At 41.7% G+C, this 18,993-nt stretch overlaps 1 protein-coding gene across 4 annotated transcripts in view; it reads right to left on the bottom strand.

Moving 5' to 3' along the window:
• The window catches only part of LOC124789515 (TATA box-binding protein-associated factor RNA polymerase I subunit B), a 333,200-nt gene that overhangs the window by 138,282 nt on the left and 175,925 nt on the right, over nucleotides 1-18,993 (bottom strand). For all 4 annotated transcript variants that reach the window (XM_047256902.1, XM_047256903.1, XM_047256904.1 and 1 more), the window contains exon 6: nucleotides 15,882-16,097. In XM_047256902.1, coding sequence (XP_047112858.1) covers nucleotides 15,882-16,097 — 216 coding nt within the window. The remainder of the gene's footprint in view (nucleotides 1-15,881; nucleotides 16,098-18,993) is intronic.

The raw sequence follows: 18,993 nt of genomic DNA, 5'->3' as shown, positions 1-18,993 counted from the left end.
TTCTTATTCCAGTCCTGTCACAGGTTTATCCTACCCCATCAGTGGGAGGGCCACCTGTGAAAATGTAGTCATGTCATATAGCACCTCTACTGCAATCATTGCACAGCTTTTTATACTGAAATGACTACCAACCAACTGACCACTGCCAAACTGTAACCAAGAGTAAAGTGGAACACCCTGTGGCACACCCTGCAGCTGAATATAACACACTTGATTTCAGTAGCTGCTTCACAACCAGAACTATCCAGATGCTGCCCTCCACCATCAACTTTTCTGGACTGTGCGCATGGGAGTTATCCTTAACACACATTCTCTGGTCCTAGATTTATACCAGCCTCACCCTATAGCACCCTACTGTCCCCGCACCCTCCTCCTAACAATTTCTGCCCCTCTGTCCCATCACCTCCTCCAATTCACATTTCCTCACCCTCATTGTGTGCTGATCTGTGCCAACACACCTGCCCAACTTTCCCCCTTTTCTGCTCCTCTCCTCTTCCATTCCCTGTCCCCCCCCCCCCCCCCAATCCCTCCCTCCTCTCTCCCCTTCAGCCTCCTGAGACACTTCACCTGGCAGCCTTCCTATGCGGCCACCTAGTCCCTGCAGGCTCTGCCAGACAGTGCTCTTCTCTCCCCCTACCTGTATCCTGCTATCCCTCCCCCTTCCCTTCCCCACTCTGGATTGCTGCTTTCATCCAATGCATTAAAGCCAAACCTACCAGAAATAGCGGCCACATGTCTGTCAGGTGTGCTTGCTTGTGCAATGTGTGTGTGTGTGTGTGTGTGTGTGTGTGTGTGTGTGTGTGCATGTGTTTTCTTTTCTGAAGAAGGCTTTGACCGAAAGCTAAATGCATCACAGTTTTTTCACTATTCCTGTTGGTAGTGCAGCTGAACATCTGCCACATTAGTTCAAAATATTAGAATCAGAACATTTTTTGCAATGTTGCCAATGATGAATGTGTGACAGAACACTGATTGATAGATGATCAGTTTGAATATTTTATTCCTCAAGATTATGCTGTTGGTAACGCTATGTGTAGAGTGAAGGAGAGAATAAAGATGACTAGGCCTAATATTTGTTAGAGATAGTGTAATGTTTTCTAACATAGATGATAACTCTTACTGTACTGTACTAGATGGAGCATTTAGTTGTATAAGACTTGCAAGAAGATGTCTCCTTTGGCGTGGTCAACTTTTTGAAATCATCTATACAGTTATGTAGGTTAAGATCCCAGATATCACACACTGCAGCCATTCACCCTGGTGGACACTCGTTTGCAAGTACCTGACAAAAAATATCAGAAGTCTGCTTGATGCTCAATAGCATTAAAGAAATAGTATTATATGGACTGGTTGCATTGGGTAATGGATATGTATAAACTATTAGACATTTTCATTTGTTCTCATTTTTTCTTTGTACCATTATTTTGCCACTTGGAATTTTTATGAAAGAGAATTAGTTACATTTACCTATTATAATATTCAATTATTTGAAAATGCCAATTTATCAGTTAAAATTGTAAGATGAAATAACCTATATATATCAACTGTGCAATGGTGTGAAAAACGTATTTTTTGTCACAAAGATGTGCATCCTTTTCACATGGTAATCATCATATAAACATTTAAAACATAGCCTAAATTCCTTTTGCACTATTGACAAAATAATGCAGATGAAGATTTAAATGAAAGAAGGGAGGGTAGGTAAAATGAAATTTAAGTAAAATGAGGAATAGAAATAATGAATGCAATAACTTGGACCAAAAAATAGGATGATAAAATGAAAGAAATTAAATAACACACAAAAAGAATTCAAATCACATAAAGAAAGATTTCCAGTGGAAAAAGAATGTTAGGAAGAAAAATGAGAGGAATGAAGAAACTGATATGATGATTAAAATGATGTGACACAGGAATGGAAATAAAGAATTATATTTAACTTAATTAATTGAACAAAAATAATAATCAAAGCCATCTCAATGAATATTTAGAAATAAACAAAAATTACCGCACCTGATCAGGTTGAATGCATACCTTTCTGCATGTGAAGGTCTCCTCACCCTTTCCATTACACCACACAACCAGTGTATGCAATAATACTTTTTTTAACGTCACTGAGAGTCAAGCAAAATTACGAATTTTTTTTTTCCCCCCATCAATTACTCACAAATGAGGGCCCATGAGGGCAAATGGCTGAAGGGCGTAATACCCAGGATCTTAGCCTATATCAACGCGTAGATGGTTTCAAAAAGTCGATCCAACTGCTGTGGACCTCTCCTTGTTAGTACAGAGAGTACCGTAATTGTTAATTTGTACAGATCTCCAAGTAGAGACCTAAATATAGTCCTTGAAAGATCTGAGATGTTTATGAAAAAAATTTTGAAATCTAAAACAAAAGTCATTATCTACAGTGATTTCAAAATTGAAGTGACAAACAAAATGATGGGCATGTTACAAGAACCTTTTTTTAATACATTTAAATCTCTAAATTTGTTGTTGTGGTCTTCAGTCCAATGACTGGTTTAATGCAGCTCTCCATGTTACTCTATCCTGTGCAAGCCTCTTCATCTCCAAATAACGATTGCATCCTGCATCTTTCTGAATCTGCTTATTATACTCATTTCTTGGTCTACCTCTATGATTTTCACCCACACTTCTTTCCAATATGAAATTGGTGATCCCTTGATGTCACAGAATGTGTCCTATCAGCTGATCTCTTCTTTCGGCCAAGTTGTGCCACAAATTTCTTGTCTCCCCAATTCTATTCAGTACTTCCTCATTAGTTAACCGACTGACCCATCTGTAGCAACAAATTTCAAAAGCCTCTACTCTCTTTTTACTTAAACTGTTTCACTTCCATACATTGAAATTCTTCAGAAAAGACTTCCTAATACTTAAATCTATATTCGATGTTAACAAACTTCTATTCTTGAGAAAGGCTTCTGTTGCCATTGCTAGTCTACATTTTATATCCTTTGTCCATCATCAGTTTTTGCTGCCCAAATGAAAAACCTCATCTACTACTTTAAGTGTTTCATTTCCTAATCTCATTCCCTTAGTATCCCCTGATATGAATTGCCTGCATTTGCTTTTGTTGATCTTATGTCCTCTTTTCAAAACAACATCCATTCTGTTCAAATGCTCTTCCATGTACTTTGCTATCTCTGACAGAATTACAATGTCACTGGAAAACCTCAAAGTTTTCACCTCTTCTCCCTGGACTTTAATTCCTACTCCAAATTTTTCTTTGGTTTCCTTTATGACATGTTCAATGTACACATTGAATAACATCGGGGATTGGCTACAACCCTGTCTCACTCCCTTCTCAACCACTGCTTCCCTTTCATGCCCTCAACTCTCATTACTGCCATCTGATTCCTGCACACATTGTAAATAACCTTTCGCTCCCTGTATTTTATCCCTGCTATCTTCAGAATTTGCTACCTTCAGAATTTCAAAGAGTGTACTCCAGTCAACACTGTTAAAAGCTTTCTCTAAGTCTACAAATGCTATAGATGTAGGTTTATCTTTCCTTAAGCTACCTTATGAGCCACAGGTTCAGTATTGTCTCACAGGTTCCTACATTTCCCGAGAATCCAAACTGATCTTCTCTCCTACCAGTTTTTCCATTCTGCTGTAAAGAAGTCTTGTTAATATCTAGCAATTGTGACTTATCAAACTAATAGTTCAGTAATTTTCACACATTTTTGGAATTACCACATTCTTCCACAGAATGTCATCTACTCCCGGGGCCTAGTTCTGACTTTGATCTTCCAGAGCTTTGTCAAATTCTTCTTGCAGTATCACATCTCCCATCTCATCTTCATCTACATCCACTTCCATCTCTATAATATTGGTTTCAAGTTCATCCCTCTTATACAGACCCTCTATATACTCCTTCCACCTTTCAGGATTCCCTTCTTTGCTTAGGACTGGTTTACTATTTGAGCTCTTGACATTCATACAGCTGCCTCTCTTTTTCCCAAAGGCCTCTTTAATTTTCCCGTAGGCAGTATCTATCCTTCTCCTCATGAAATATTCTTCTAAATCCTTACATTTGTCCTCTAGCCATTCCTGTGTAGCAGTTTTGCATTCCCTGTCAATCTCATTTTTTTTATGTTTGTATTCCCTTTTGCCTGCTTCATTCACTGCATTTTTAAATTTTCTCCTTTCATCGATTAAATTCAATATCTCTTGTGTTATCCAAGGATTCCTACTAGGCCTTGCGTCTTTACCTGTTTGATCCTCTGCTGCCTTCACTATATCATCTCTTACAGCTACCCATCCATCTCCTACTGTTTTCTTTTCCCTTGTTCCTGTCAAACATTGCTTGATGCTGCCTCTGAAGGTCTCAACAATCTCTGGTTCTTTCAACCTACTTAGGTACCATCTCCTTAATTTCCCACCTTTTCCCAATTTCTTCAGTGTTTATCTACAGTTCATAACCAATAAATTGTGGTCACAGTCAACATTTGCCTCTGGAAATGTCTTACAATTTAAAATATGATTCCTAAAGCTCTTTCTAACGATTATATAATCAATCTGAAATTTTCTGGTGTCTCCCGGTCTCTTCCACGTATACAACCTTCTTTCATGAAACCAAGTGTTAGTGATGATTAAATTATGCTCTGTGCAAAACTCTACCAGGCGGCTTCCTCCTTCATTCCTTTTCCCCAATCTTTATTCACCTGCTATTTTTCCTTCACTTTCTTTTCCTACTATCAAATTCCAGTCCCTCATCACAATTAAATTTTCATCTCCTTTAACTATTTGAATAATTTCTTTTATCTCATCGTACATTTCTTCAATCTCTTTCATCATCTGTGGACTAATTGGCATGTAAACTTCTACTACTGTGATAGGCATGGGCTTATGTGTCTATCTTGGCTATGACAATCTGTTCATTATGCTGTTCATAGTAGTTTATCCGTATTTCTATATTTTTACTCATTACTAAAACCACCCCTGCATTACCCCAATTTGTATTTATAACCCTATATTCACCTGACCAGTAGTCCTGTTCCTCCTGCCACCTAACTTCACTAATTATCACTATATCTAACTTCAAGCTACCCTTTCCCCATTTTAAATTTTCTAACTTACCTGCCCGATTGAGGGACCTATCACTCCATAGTTCGATCTATAGAACATCAGTTTGTTTCTCCTGATGACGACATCCTCCTGAGTAGTGCCCAACTGGAGATCCAAATAGGGGATTATTTTACTTCTGAAATATTTTACCCAAGAGGACATCATCATCATTTAACCATACAGTAAAGCTGCCTGTTCTCGGGAAACATTGCTGCTGTAATTTCCCCTTGCTTTCAGCCGTTTGCAGTACCAGCACAGCAACACTATTTTGGTTGATGTTACAAGGCCACATCAGTCAATCATCCAGACATTTGCCCCTGGAACTACTGTAAAGGCTACTGCTCCTCTGCAGGCCTCTCAACATACAGCCTTCTGTTGTGGTTGTACCTATAGTACAGCTGTCTGTATTGCAGACAGAGACAGGCCACCCCACCGATGGCAAGGTCCATTATCCTAAATTTAATTGTACAAATTACTGTATCACATGGAGTAATGCCTGCTCGGATAATATTACAGTTAATTTTGCTAGAGATGTGTATGATGTCAGACTTGTTAGTGGTGTACTAGCAGACTTTTAATATTAACATTCTGCTGTGATCAGTTGTCTAATTCAAATACATAAGCCAGAATTATGTCTAATGCTACATGGCCAGAAAGATGAATATATTAATATATTGACAGATTAGCTGATGTTAGCTGGATCTCTGTATACAACTCACAACATGGGAAGTGTGCTGAGATAACAGTGTTTCATAATTTCCTGAAAAAACTCAATGATTTATGGTACTCTTGTTCATCATTAATCCAAAATTAGCCCTAAGCATAAACACAAAAAGAAACAGCTAAAATTGTGTACAGATGTGGTGGCTCACATTAACGAAGAGATGCTCAGACTGTACATAACACACAAAAACTTTGTAAAAAGGGCCTGAGCTGGATGATACTTCTTATAGAGGTTATTTTCAATGTAAAAAGAACTACAAAGACAAACATCCTAGCCACAAAAACTTGCACGTGAACGATACATAGAAAGAGCTCCCAACAAATGTAAAGTGACACAGGATATCATCAATGAATAAAAGTCCCAAACCCACACAAAGGATGCAGTTTTGGACCCCGAAGAAGTAAATGATTACTTTCTAACGTCATTGAGTGAGCTGAAAAACAAAATTAATCAAAATGGCACTATTCCTTTAGATCTTCTTGATTCTGAGTCAAGGCTCGCAAACTCCAGATGTATGGACTGTTATAACTTATCCAACTACATAATCAAAAACATAATACATCTCATCTGTCAGTCTCTTTCTATCACCTTTAATGTGTGTTTAGAATCTTGAGTTTTCCTTGATGCACTCAAAAGTGCTAAAGTGCTAGTAGTTGCCAGTCTTTAAAAAGAGAAATAAGGATCTGCCCCCAAACCACCAACCAATTTCTACTTTCCCAATTTTCTCCAAAGTTTTCGAGAATCTAATGTACAACCAGCTAAATAACTATTTCAGAAAGCATGATTCTCCAACAGACAATTTGGATTCCAACACGGCAAAAATACCACTACTGCTATCACTAACGTTATTAGCCAGGTGTCAACTGCATTTGAATGTAAGGATCTGGTATCAGTTGTGCTTTGTGATCTCAAGACAAGCCTTCAGATGTATACTGTTTTAACACCTTACTTGTAAAACTGGGATATTATGGCAAACACAACCTGCTTTTAGCTGTGATCAAGTTGTATCTAAGCAAGAGGAGACAGTGTGTATCAATTAATAATAGATGCTCCTCTTTGAGGGAAGTTTGGAACCATGTAGGAGCAGGTTCAGCAGTGTGTTACACAGATGACACTGGTCAGTACCTGTTATATCCTAGCCAGTAATGCCACCCGAGCCCGCTGCCAAAAGGTTGGCAGCATCAAAGTCCGGACGCCGTCCGCATAAGCAGCGCCAGCGAGACAGCAAATCGCCGCAAGTCTGCGCGCGCCACCGCTGGCTTCTGGTTTCTTAAGCGCTGGAGTCGCGAGCGCTAGGACAGTTCTGTATTCGCCGCTCAGTTGTATACTCGCCACCGAATTGTGTACTTGCTGGTCAGTTGTGTGTTCATCTCAGCAGAGTTGTTGTTTGTCGTCAGCCGACGCTGACCTAGCCGCTCCGACTCAAACTAGACAGATTTCTGTAGACACGGAGTTCACTACTGTGTTTCTGTATCTTCGTTATTAAAGATAAGTACCAACTTTTATTTAATCAGAGTGTTTGGGTTTTCATCTTTCTGTTCACTGTTCCAGCGGACCGGTCGGCCCGCTATTAAAAGTGTGGCGGTGACTTCGTAAGCCGTTTCTACAGCGAATTGTTTGTCGCTACGAACACCGCCACAAAACTGGCGACGAGGACTGCCGAACTCATGTGCAGGGCTGGTTCAACTTGTTTCTAGTTATACTAATTATAGCGATAAACTTTTGGGGGCTGGTTTAATTTGTGTTCACTATGTCTGCCGAATTACAACAGTTGATCTTGTTACAGAGTCAGCAAATACAAAGTCTGGTGGAAGCAATCGCCAAACAAGCGGCTAATCCTCCAACACAAAAGGAACAAGCACAGGCAGCACCACCTTTCCGTGCTTTTAATGCATCAAGAGAAGAATGGCGAGAATATTTCGCGCAGTTGCAGGCGCACATGACAGTCTACAAAATTACAGGTACTGAGCGGCAGCTTTATTTAATTTCCACTGCAGGCGTGGAAATCTATCGACTACTTTGTAAGTTGTTCCCGGAATCCCAGCCAGAAGCTTTAGACTATGACGTTGTTGTTAACAAGCTTACTGAGTATTTCGAGTCGCGAGTTCATGTGGCTGCAGCCAGATTCAAGTTCTTCAGATTAAAGAAACTGCCACATCAATCTAATAAACAGTGGTTAACAGATTTACGGGGCCTCACCCGTCAGTGCCGATTTAATTGTGCGTGTGGAGCTTCCTACAGTGATGTCATGCTACGAGACGCTATTACTCAAAACATTGCAGATTCTCGTATTCGTGCTGCTATCTTAAAGTTGCCTGACCCGTCATTAGAGACTGTGATGAACATCATTGAAGCCCAAGATACTTTTGACTATGCTGAGTGTGAGTTAGATCAGCCATGTATTTCTCAAATTGCATGTGCTAAGCAAGTTATGTCACGCCCGCGGCCCCACCGGCAGAGTCAGACTGTAAACACTAGCCGGCCGCGTCATGTTAAACACATTCGTCAGCCGCGTGTGCAAAATGATAGAGTTAAGTCTTGCCCTAAGTGTGTTCTTGCTCATCCTCGTGAACGTTGCCCGTTAAGAAACGCGGTTTGTCACTTTTGTCAAAGGAAAGGACACATCCAGACTGTTTGTTTGCGTAAACGCAAGAACAATTCTAGTGCTGCCCAGCCCATGGATATTCATGTTCTTCAAAGCCAGCCCGCCCAGAAGGTCGCGTTTCAAGACTCTTCCACGGTTCGTGTGGGTAATAAACTTCTTCGCAATAAGCCACCCACCCAGCCCTCTGCTATGCAACCCAAGCGTAATTCAAATGCTGTAAAAAGTAATGTACAGACTGCAAGTGAAGCGGGAGTTGTTGTTCCACCTGCCCAACCCACGAGTTGTCGTAAACAGCGAACACGCGCTAAACGCGCTGATTTTGTGTCTTCCGCCTCCACTGCACCGATCCAGAGACAGTGTAATAAACTATTTGTGAAGCTACGCATCCAGGATAAGACCTTCAATTTTCAATTAGACACTGGTGCATCTGTGACTCTCATAAATAGTGCTACGTATGCGGCTATCGGCCGCCCTAAACTTTCAGCGGCAAAACATTCTTTGGCTACTTATAATGGAGAACAAATTCCTGTGTTAGGTGTATGTAGCGTGCCAGCCACATCCTGTGGCAATACAAAAACAGTTTCATTCACAGTGCTCCGCACTACAGACAGTGTAAACATTTTCGGATTAGACTGTTTTGACTTGTTTGGCCTGTCTATCCAAGACAATGTGTTGCAAATTCATTCTGTTGTTGTTCCTCAAGACAGCATAACCGATTTGTGTAAACGATACAGTGACATATTTAAAGACGAACTAGGTTGTGCTGCGAACTTTGCCGCTCATATTACGTTAAAAGATAATGCTCAGCCTCGATTTTGTCGTGCTCGTCCAGTGCCTCACGCCCTCCGGGCACCTGTAGAAGATGAACTTCGTCGTTGGCAAAACAACGGTGTTATTCAACCCGTTTCAGCGAGCCAGTGGGCTTCTCCCTTAGTTATTATAAAGAAACCGTCTGGCAAGTTACGTTTGTGTGCTGATTTTAAGTCGACAGTTAATCCTCAGACTGTCATTGATCTTTTCCTTTGCCTAGACCGGACGAGCTGATGGATAAGTTAGGGGAAGCTCGTTTCTTTTCCAAAATTGATCTCCGTGAAGCATATTTGCAATTGCCCCTCGACGAGCAATCACAACAGTATTTTGTCATAAACACGTCGTTGGGGTTGTTCCATTTTCTGCGTTTGCCTTTTGGTTGTGCGTCAGCTCCAGCTGTTTTTCAGCGTTTTTTGTCACAACTTCTGGCTAATGTGCCATCGTGTTGCAACTATTTAGACGATATTGTTGTGTCCGGTCGGACGCCTGCTGAACATTTCCGTAATTTGGAGTGTTTGTTTAAAATGTTGTCTCAGGCAGGCCTACGTTGCAACATCGATAAATGTTCATTTTTCCTTACGGAGATGGAGTATCTGGGACATGTTATTAATGCTCAAGGCATTCATCCCTCCCAGTCACATTTAGCAGCTATTCGTGATTTGCCCGCCCCTCGCAATCTGCATGAATTGCAAGCAGTTCTTGGCAAATTGACATATTATATTAGGTTTATACCTAATGCATCACAGATTGCTGCACCGTTGCATCGTCTCCGCCGTAAGAATGTTCCGTTTGTGTGGTCAGCTGATTGCCAATCAGCCTTTCAGCAGCTTAAAGAGGCTTTATTGAATGATCGTTGTCTGGTCCATTACGACCCTAACAAGCCTCTGGTGTTAGCTTGTGATGCCTCTTCTTTCGGCCTCGGTGCTGTGTTGTCTCACCGAGTCGGTAACACCGAACGTCCTATTGCGTTCGCATCTAAATTGCTAAACAAAGCTCAGTGTAATTATAGCCAATTGGACAAGGAAGCGTTGGCTATTGTGTTCGGTGTCACAAAATTCCATCACTACCTCTATGGTAGACCATTCTATTTAGTAACAGATCACAAGCCCCTGACGTCACTGTTTCATCCGTCTAAACCAGTTCCTCAGCGGACAGCTCAGAGACTACAACGTTGGGCTCTTTTGTTATCACAATACCAGTATGAGATACTGTATCGCCCTACAGCTCAGCATGCAAACGCTGACGCGCTTTCTAGATTGCCGATTGCTGCGGATGATGTCTTCGATTCCTCTGACGACTCTTGCCATCAGATTGACGCCGATGAGCGTCAATCCCTCCGGGATTTTCCGATTGATTATCGTCAGGTGGCACGTGAGACAGCTACGGATCCTCATCTGAGTTTACTATTACGTTTTGTTCAACGTGGTTGGCCGTCCAAGGCAAAGGACATATCGGATCCTGTGGTTCGTCGCTATTATACGCAACGTCATCTGTTGTCTGTTTCGCACGGAGTTTTGCTGTTACGCACCGAGAATGACCAGCTTCGTGTAGTGGTTCCCCAAGTGCTCCAATCCAAGGTCCTCGACTTGTTGCATCAAGGTCATTGGGGAGTGGTCCGCACCAAGCAGCTTGCCCGCCGTCATTGTACATGGATCGGCATTGATAAGCAGATTACGCAGATGCCTACAGATTGTTCGACGTGTGCCGAACACCAAGCTGCTCCGCCTCAACGCTATTTTGAGTGGGCACGCCCTGCCGGTCCCTGACAGCGAGTACATATTGATTTCGCTGGTCCATATTGGAATTCTCGTTGGCTCATCGTGATAGATGCATTTAGTAATTTTCCGTTTGTTGTGCCCATGCAGTCTACAACGTCTGCACAAACTATACAGGCGTTGACTTCAATTTTTTGTATTGAGGGTCTTCCAGAAGTAGTGTCTGACAATGGTCCACAATTTACCTCTGCTGAATTTGAAAGTTTTTGTTCTGCCAATGGCATTCGCCATGTTCTTACTCCGCCGTTCCACCCTCAATCGAATGGTGCAGCGGAACGTTTTGTACGCACATTCAAGGATCATATGGACCGCCTTCATGCTACGCACTCTCGTCAGCAGGCCCTCATCACGTTCCTGTCGTCGTACCGGACCACGCCACGCGACGGCCCTTCGCCTGCGGAGCTTCTCCACGGCCGTCGTCCTCGCACCCTACTACGGTTGTTGCACCCCCCGGATCGACCCGCCGCTTCTGAGCATCGCACGCATTTTCAGTGCAACGACGCCGTTTTTTTCAGAGTTTATCACAGTCGCCGTCGTTGGGAACGTGGTACCGTGATAAGTGTCCAGGGTCGCAGTTTTTATACTATTCAAGGTGCTACTGGGGTGCACAGGAGGCATCAGAACCAGTTGCGCCGCGCTGGCCGCCCGGATTCTGCCGCTCGTTCTTTGTCCACAGATTTGGTCCGCGGCGGGTTCCAGCCGCGCCTTCCGACTTCGCTGCCGCCCCCAGGGCAGCAGCAGCAGCCGTCGCCGCTACCACGCCGACAGCCCGTCCCGTTGATGCCTCCCGCGCAGCTTCATCCGGGAGCGCCCCGGGTGGTCGCTCCAGCACCTGCGGTCCCTCTTCAGTCACCACCGCCTTCGGAGCTGATGGACGTCGACCCCTCAGCCGGGCCGCCTTCCCAAGCGGTGGCTGTGCAGCCTGTCCTCCAGCCGCTTTCCTTGGGCACCCCCGAGGAGTCTGACACCGCAGCGCCTTGTCCGGCGCCCACTCAGCAGCCGTCGACGCAGCGTCAGGAGACGCTGCCTCTCTTCGTGGGTCCCGACGCCCCGTCGCGTCCAGTACCAGAAGCTGCGCCCGTGGTCACAGGCGTGCACCCTGACCTCGGTTTTCAGTCGGTGTTTCCCGAGGCCCCACACAGCCAATGCTGGGGTGCGGACCGGGGACTGCCACCGACAACAGTCTCCGCCCCGGTCTCTTCTGCTACGCCTGCGGTCAGACCCCTCCCCCGCCGTCGACGCTCGCCACGTCATTACTCAACGACGGTGCGGCGATTTGGGGGGGAGGAGTGTTATATCCTAGCCAGTAATGCCACCCGAGCCCGCTGCCAAAAGGTTGGCAGCATCAAAGTCCGGACGCCGTCCGCATAAGCAGCGCCAGCGAGACAGCAAATCGCCGCAAGTCTGCGCGCGCCACCGCTGGCTTCTGGTTTCTTAAGCGCTGGAGTCGCGAGCGCTAGGACAGTTCTGTATTCGCCGCTCAGTTGTATACTCGCCACCGAATTGTGTACTTGCTGGTCAGTTGTGTGTTCATCTCAGCAGAGTTGTTGTTTGTCGTCAGTCGACGCTGACCTAGCCGCTCCGACTCGAACTAGACAGATTTCTGTAGACACGGAGTTCACTACTGTGTTTCTGTATCTTCGTTATTAAAGATAAGTACCAACTTTTATTTAATCAGAGTGTTTGGGTTTTCATCTTTCTGTTCACTGTTCCAGCGGACCGGTCGGCCCGCTATTAAAAGTGTGGCGGTGACTTCGTAAGCCGTTTCTACAGCGAATTGTTTGTCGCTACGAACACCGCCACAAAAGTACCCATCATGATGTAACAGAGATGCATAGGCAACAAACAAAAAATTAGAGCTCACAACGAATTGTTATTTTTTTTCTTTTTTCCCCCTTCAAAGAACTCCTTTGTAATCCTAATAAAACACAGGAGCTAATTTTGGGTTTGGCTATAGTCATGGAAAGTAAATCAGTAAAATTCTTAGACTTTCACACTGATTTGAAATTAAACTGGGAGGAACATACTGTATTAGCCATGTCTGCAAGTATCATCATCATCAAATCTGTGATCGCGGACCCTGTAGATCATGTGCTGACCTCACAATGCTCCTCCATAGATGGCGACCTTGTGCACTTTGGATCCAGTTGTCATGGACTCCTAGCTGGCAGAGGTCTTTCTGTAGCTCATCCTCCCATCACTTCCTGGGTCTTCTAATTGGACAGGTACCCTCAGGTCTTCCCATAAGTATGGCTTTTGCCTGAGAGGTGTCTGGTCTCCTAGCAATGTGGCTTGCCAAGCTTATTCTCCGCACTTTCAGTTTTTGAACTATGTTCGGTTGCCTCATCAGCTCATACAGTTCTTGGTTTTTTTCTACGTCTCCACAAGCTCCCTTCCTGGACAGGTCCAAAGCATACTTCCCACAGCATACTGCTATGGGGGCACTCCTGCTACGTCAACGAAATTCTGAAAATTATTTTAAAAAATCTGAATACTGATTACAGTTAAACCTAAGGAACAGTGCCATCCCAGATATTAACATTTATTAGTACATAAATCTACACAGTCTTGCTTACGTCAAAAGCAACTTAAATGAGTTCGACACCAGAGAGACTGTACACCCTCACAACACCAGAGGCAAACTGAACCTTGATATACCGAGGCACCCACAAGGACTGCAAACTCGTGCAAAATAACATGCTTAAATTTTTTTAATAAACTTCCAATATCCAGTTGGACACTGTCCTATAATATTTTCAACATTAAGATACATGACTGGTTACTCAAAGACCCATTTTACAAGATAGACGAACTACTTGAAATAAACATGATTAACATTAGTACTTACAGATATTTCTGAAAGATATGGAACTACATTGTAAAAACTCCCCTCTGAAAATTATTCTTAATTGTATATTTAATGTTCAAACCTTTTCTGCTGTAAGTGGTTGGTGGTGAATAAACTGAATATTGAATTTTCTTCCAAATCATATATTGTGTTTTTTGCTTGGGAACTGGGACATTAAAGAACTGTATAAACATTTCATTGTTATATTTACATGAATCGAGATGCCTAGATGAATATAAAAAGGAAAAGATGTAGGGGAGGGGGTTGGAAGGGGGGAAAACGAGGTTATTACACCCTACCCCCCCCCCCTCACCCCACCCCCCCCCCCCACCCCCCCCCAGTACTGTGTGATGCCTAGAACAGACATTACTACCTATATGTCGACAGAGATGCTTTCACCCATCACTCGGATTTATGAGTCCCAAATGGTCTGAGGCAGTGACTGTTGAGAGTGTCTCACCAACACTCTTGGTGATACAGGCCAGTTGTATATCAAGGCTACAATATTTGAGTAATTTTCTCAATTTATAGTGCTTCAAAATGCAGAGAGGGCTCATGGTGTTGTTCACGAAATGAAAATATGACCTAAACATACCCCTCCACTGTTTTGTTACAATAATTTCTTCCCTGTGACTGCCGTTGTTGCAGAATTATACAGTTGTATTCTTAAGGTGACCTTGATGCTCGATGAGATCATGACACCACATCTACTGTGATCTCCACACACTAGTACACGATGCATGTCAATGTTATTCTCACTCCCTCCCCATCAGAGGGCAAATACAATGGGTAATAGTTCCGAACCAGGATTCATCTGATATCAGTGGCTCTGTCTGTTGCAATGATCCTAATGCCCCAAGATTCAATCTTTACCTAACAATTGAAAATCTAGGATGGAATAACAACAATACGGATACGATACAATGCTACTCATCACTGTCTACGATTCAATGCCTCCCCTATGTAGTGAGTATCAAACACATCTACCTTATAAATCACTGAGTCACTTATATTTTTACAAGATATAGCATACAATCAGTCATCATTGGGTCATGGAAACTGATACTTACCCTCAGACGTCTTGTCACCATGTAACCTTTACAGTTGCTGGATGGTTTTCAACCAAAATAGGATGACAAGAACAAAGAGGACCAATCCACATGTGTGGAAACCAACAAAAAATTAAGTTTCATGTTAAGCTTCAAGGATAACACCACTCAATATGTAACAATATTGTGAAAGGGAAGTTTGCTACTCACCGTATAGTGGAGATGCTAAGGCACTGATAGGCACATTATGTTCAATACATCATTGGAATCTGGCATAATGGTGGGTGTCAGTGAAATGCACTGCCTGGGGTTTCAAGCATGGAGTGTGACATCGCGTATTATGGTATGTTTCCAGGGAGAAGTATGGTTTCCTAGCATTAATAGGACCTGTAGCATCTGTGTAAGAGTATCAAAGCAGTCCCAGTTTTGTGTATCTCCTATGATCTTCATGATGTGCATGTACAGCTGTTCCTCTAACTACATAATCTCTCTTCAGTGTGACGTCACTCTTTTTGGCACTTAATAGTACTTACATCTTGATGTGTCTTAAGTAGAAAAACAATCCTTTCATCTCAATTATGCCTTAAACAATGTCTTGCATACATCTTCCAACACCATAGTTCATTCTACATGGCAGCACCATAAAACAACTAACTGATACCGCCCCCGACAATCTCCTGTCTTCAGAGCCTACATACTGACTGCAACAGTTTTCCTTTATAAGTAAAATCAGGACAGGCTGCTTTTCATTGCCCACTTAAAACTGTAATATATTGATGAATTTGGAAACTTCACTGTTTCCAAGTAATTATCAAGCAGAGTATAGAGCTCACACTTTCTATCGCATACCTTGTAACTACAGGATACAATCTGCATCCCTTAACCAGGATGTGTGGAGATGTGAATGTGCTTTCAAGGCCAATAAGAGATGTTAAAGTAGAATTATGCACTCACATTATGAGGAAGTGAAGAAAACATTTACCTTAATAGATCACTGAGTTGTTGTTCACTGCAGTCAACAAGAAGGCCAAGATGAATGAGGTTAAGCAATCTGGTGCGACCAAGAAAGTTTGGATCTGCTGATGAACGGAGGTCCGAATTACCAACACGTTTGTGCCCTTTGTACATTCCTCGAGCACCACAGATCTTCCTTAGCAATCTTTTTCGCTCTTTCAGTAAGACTTCTGATCCACAACCCCTGTAAACAAATGACATAACATGAAAATTCATTACAAATATTTTCTGGCTGGCTGGTGAGGATGAACGAATTGTTACTGCAATTATGAACACCACTTCTCTACTGTTAGATGTTTCATAACAAGAAAAATGATGACATGATGATACAATACAATGATGACAAAAAAAGACAACCAAGATATTTTACATACAGTTCATGATCAAAACAGATTTCAGAATTTCAGTTTTTTAATGTATGTTACTAAACGAAATGTAACAGGCCACTCATCGCATTTAGTAATCTTCTCACATGTTCCAAAACACACCACTGAAAACCGTCATGCTCTGCACAATATTACTTTTACAACATGTTTGACATGACCTCATTCACCAAGAGCCAAGTCAGCCAAAGATGTTACATGACATATACTGCTCATATTGCAAACAAAAGCAGCTTACACCTGTTTCACTAATAACTTATTTTTAATTTACTATTTCATATTGTTTCAATAATCAATATCAAAACTGACACTTGCAAATTTAATTTTAACATCAAAAACTTCCAAATAAATTAATTACTGCAGCGAGTTATTGAAAAAAGAGCCTTCCCAATACATCTAATTAACTTTGTAAAGGATTTTACAAAGAGACAAAAACTATAATCAAAGGAGATAGCTTCTGTAAACGATTAACAACAACACAAGGAGTTACACAATGATGTGGCCTGTCTCTAATTCTTTTCAATATCTACATATGTGACTTAGTCAGGGCTTGGAAATAAGATATCATCTATGGCATAATGATCAACAGACAAATGTTTTAATACTCTGCTATACACAGATGATCATATAATAATTCAAGAAATGAAGATAATCTTCAGAGAACTGCCAATTAGTTTAGTTTCTTGGCTTCTAAATATAACATGAACATCTGCATTATTAAAACAAAGATTATGGCATTTAGGGAAAATCTCCTACAAGATCTTAAAGTGGAGTAAATAATGTTAAAGTGGAACAGGTAATACACTTTCAGTACCTCATCTGTGACATAGGATGAAATAAGATCTTAAAATTTAACACAATCTGTGGAACAGTTAAAAGTACTGAACAAAAAAAATTGAGGGAGGGAGGGATGAAGGGAGGGTGGGAGGGAGGGAGAGGGGGGCATAAGAGACACAGATCAAGTTTTACGTCATTGCAGTACCTACTATTTCCTTTGGATCTGAAACCTGAGTGCCCAGCCAAAAGGATGTGACTAGGATCCAGGCTGTGGAAATGAGATTTCACTATAGAGTTTAAAGGTGTCCCAGAGAAGATTACTTCAGAAATGAAGACAATAAGAATGAATTATAAGTTGATTTGATGCACAGCAAAAATAGATCTAAACATAAATACAGATCTAAACAGAAACAGACTGCGGAAACATGTAGATATGTTGGATAGGTTGTATGAATATAGACTTTCATAATAAATTCTTCATTACAAATGTAGGGACAAGACAGAAGACCACAGAAGATATAGCTGGACCTCGGTGACCGGAACAGGTGAAATCACCTAATCCATGAAGGGAGAAGGTGAAGGAGGAGGAGGAGGAGGAGGCTCCGAAGAAGAACAAGAATTAATTACATACAAAATGACACTTTTCAAATTATTTTTGAACCAACATGATTCAAGTACAGATGTCACTTGACGATATATCTCACTTAGATTCATGCCTATACTTTGTTTAGATGTCATTTAAGTTACAAATTGTGGATTTAAAAAGAAATTATATATGAAGCTTCATTGGATTGCCATGTGAATTAAGTAAGTGTATCATGTTGTTTACTAAACATTGAGAGCACAGTTCAATTAAAAAGAAGAGCATGTTCTCTCACTTAATCCCTGTGGAGCCCCACAGGCATGCCATCTGGTCCAGTTGCTTTTCCAAAGTTGAGCAGTTTTAGCCAATTTTCTATTCTGTGATCAGCTATCTCACTATCTGTCATTCCAGCTTTTGTGTAGTGGTTGAAAGGAGGGAGTCCATTACGATTTTCTGCAGCGAAACAATTTCAGAAGAGCAAATTGTATTCAGTCTTCTTTCTGTCAACTTCTGTTTCAGTGCTAGTATAGCCACTGAGCAATTGGAAAGATGATTTCAACCTGCTTACGGACATTACATAGGATGGTTTGTTTGTAAAAATTATATTTTCAAATTCACTGAACATTTCTTGCATTGCTTTCCTTATGCTCTTTCTGGCTTCATTCATCTTTTGTTTGTTTACTAAATGGAAGACGAAGCTCTCTATTTTTGCAGCAACTCGAACCTTGGTAGGTCTTTTCCATCCCTCATGACTTTGATTGGGACATACTTGTCTACCTGTTTATCCCATTTATCTATTAGTGCTCCACATCTTTATCCTCAGAGTTTGTAATGTTGGCTACTTAAATAATCTGAACTTTGTATCCTGTAACTTCTGCGATAAAAATATTTTCCTACTTTTTTAACAATCCTTGCACTACTTGATGCTATGACAGCCTTATGATCACCGATTCCCTCCTTGATGTTTAATGATTCCAAATGTAAGAGTCTGCTTGAAGTAACTGTCAGACAAGATATTCAGAACGATCTCACATGAATCCCTGTCTCTGTCACAAGTTTTAATGGCACTGTCACAAGTTTTAATGGCATGACTCTTACCATTTTATAGCTGACAAAACTGTCACAGATGTTCTCTTTCCACTATTTGTTAACCTACATTAATCTAGGCTCAAATCTTCCTCTATTACAGCTCATCCATTTAATAGTTACTGTTATTAATGGGTGATAATGACACTGTCTTTTCAAGGCATGCACATGAAAGCAAGAATCTGTATTAAAGCCCCAACAGGTAAAAATTTTAATTTGTCATTAAGTTTTAATGATCTATCTTTCAATTA

Source organism: Schistocerca piceifrons, chromosome 3 (genome assembly GCF_021461385.2).
Source record: "Schistocerca piceifrons isolate TAMUIC-IGC-003096 chromosome 3, iqSchPice1.1, whole genome shotgun sequence".
NCBI classification, from domain to species: domain Eukaryota; kingdom Metazoa; phylum Arthropoda; class Insecta; order Orthoptera; family Acrididae; genus Schistocerca; species Schistocerca piceifrons.
The sequence above is the reverse complement of the archived record's forward strand: the minus strand, read 5'-3'. Positions and strand labels throughout refer to the sequence as shown.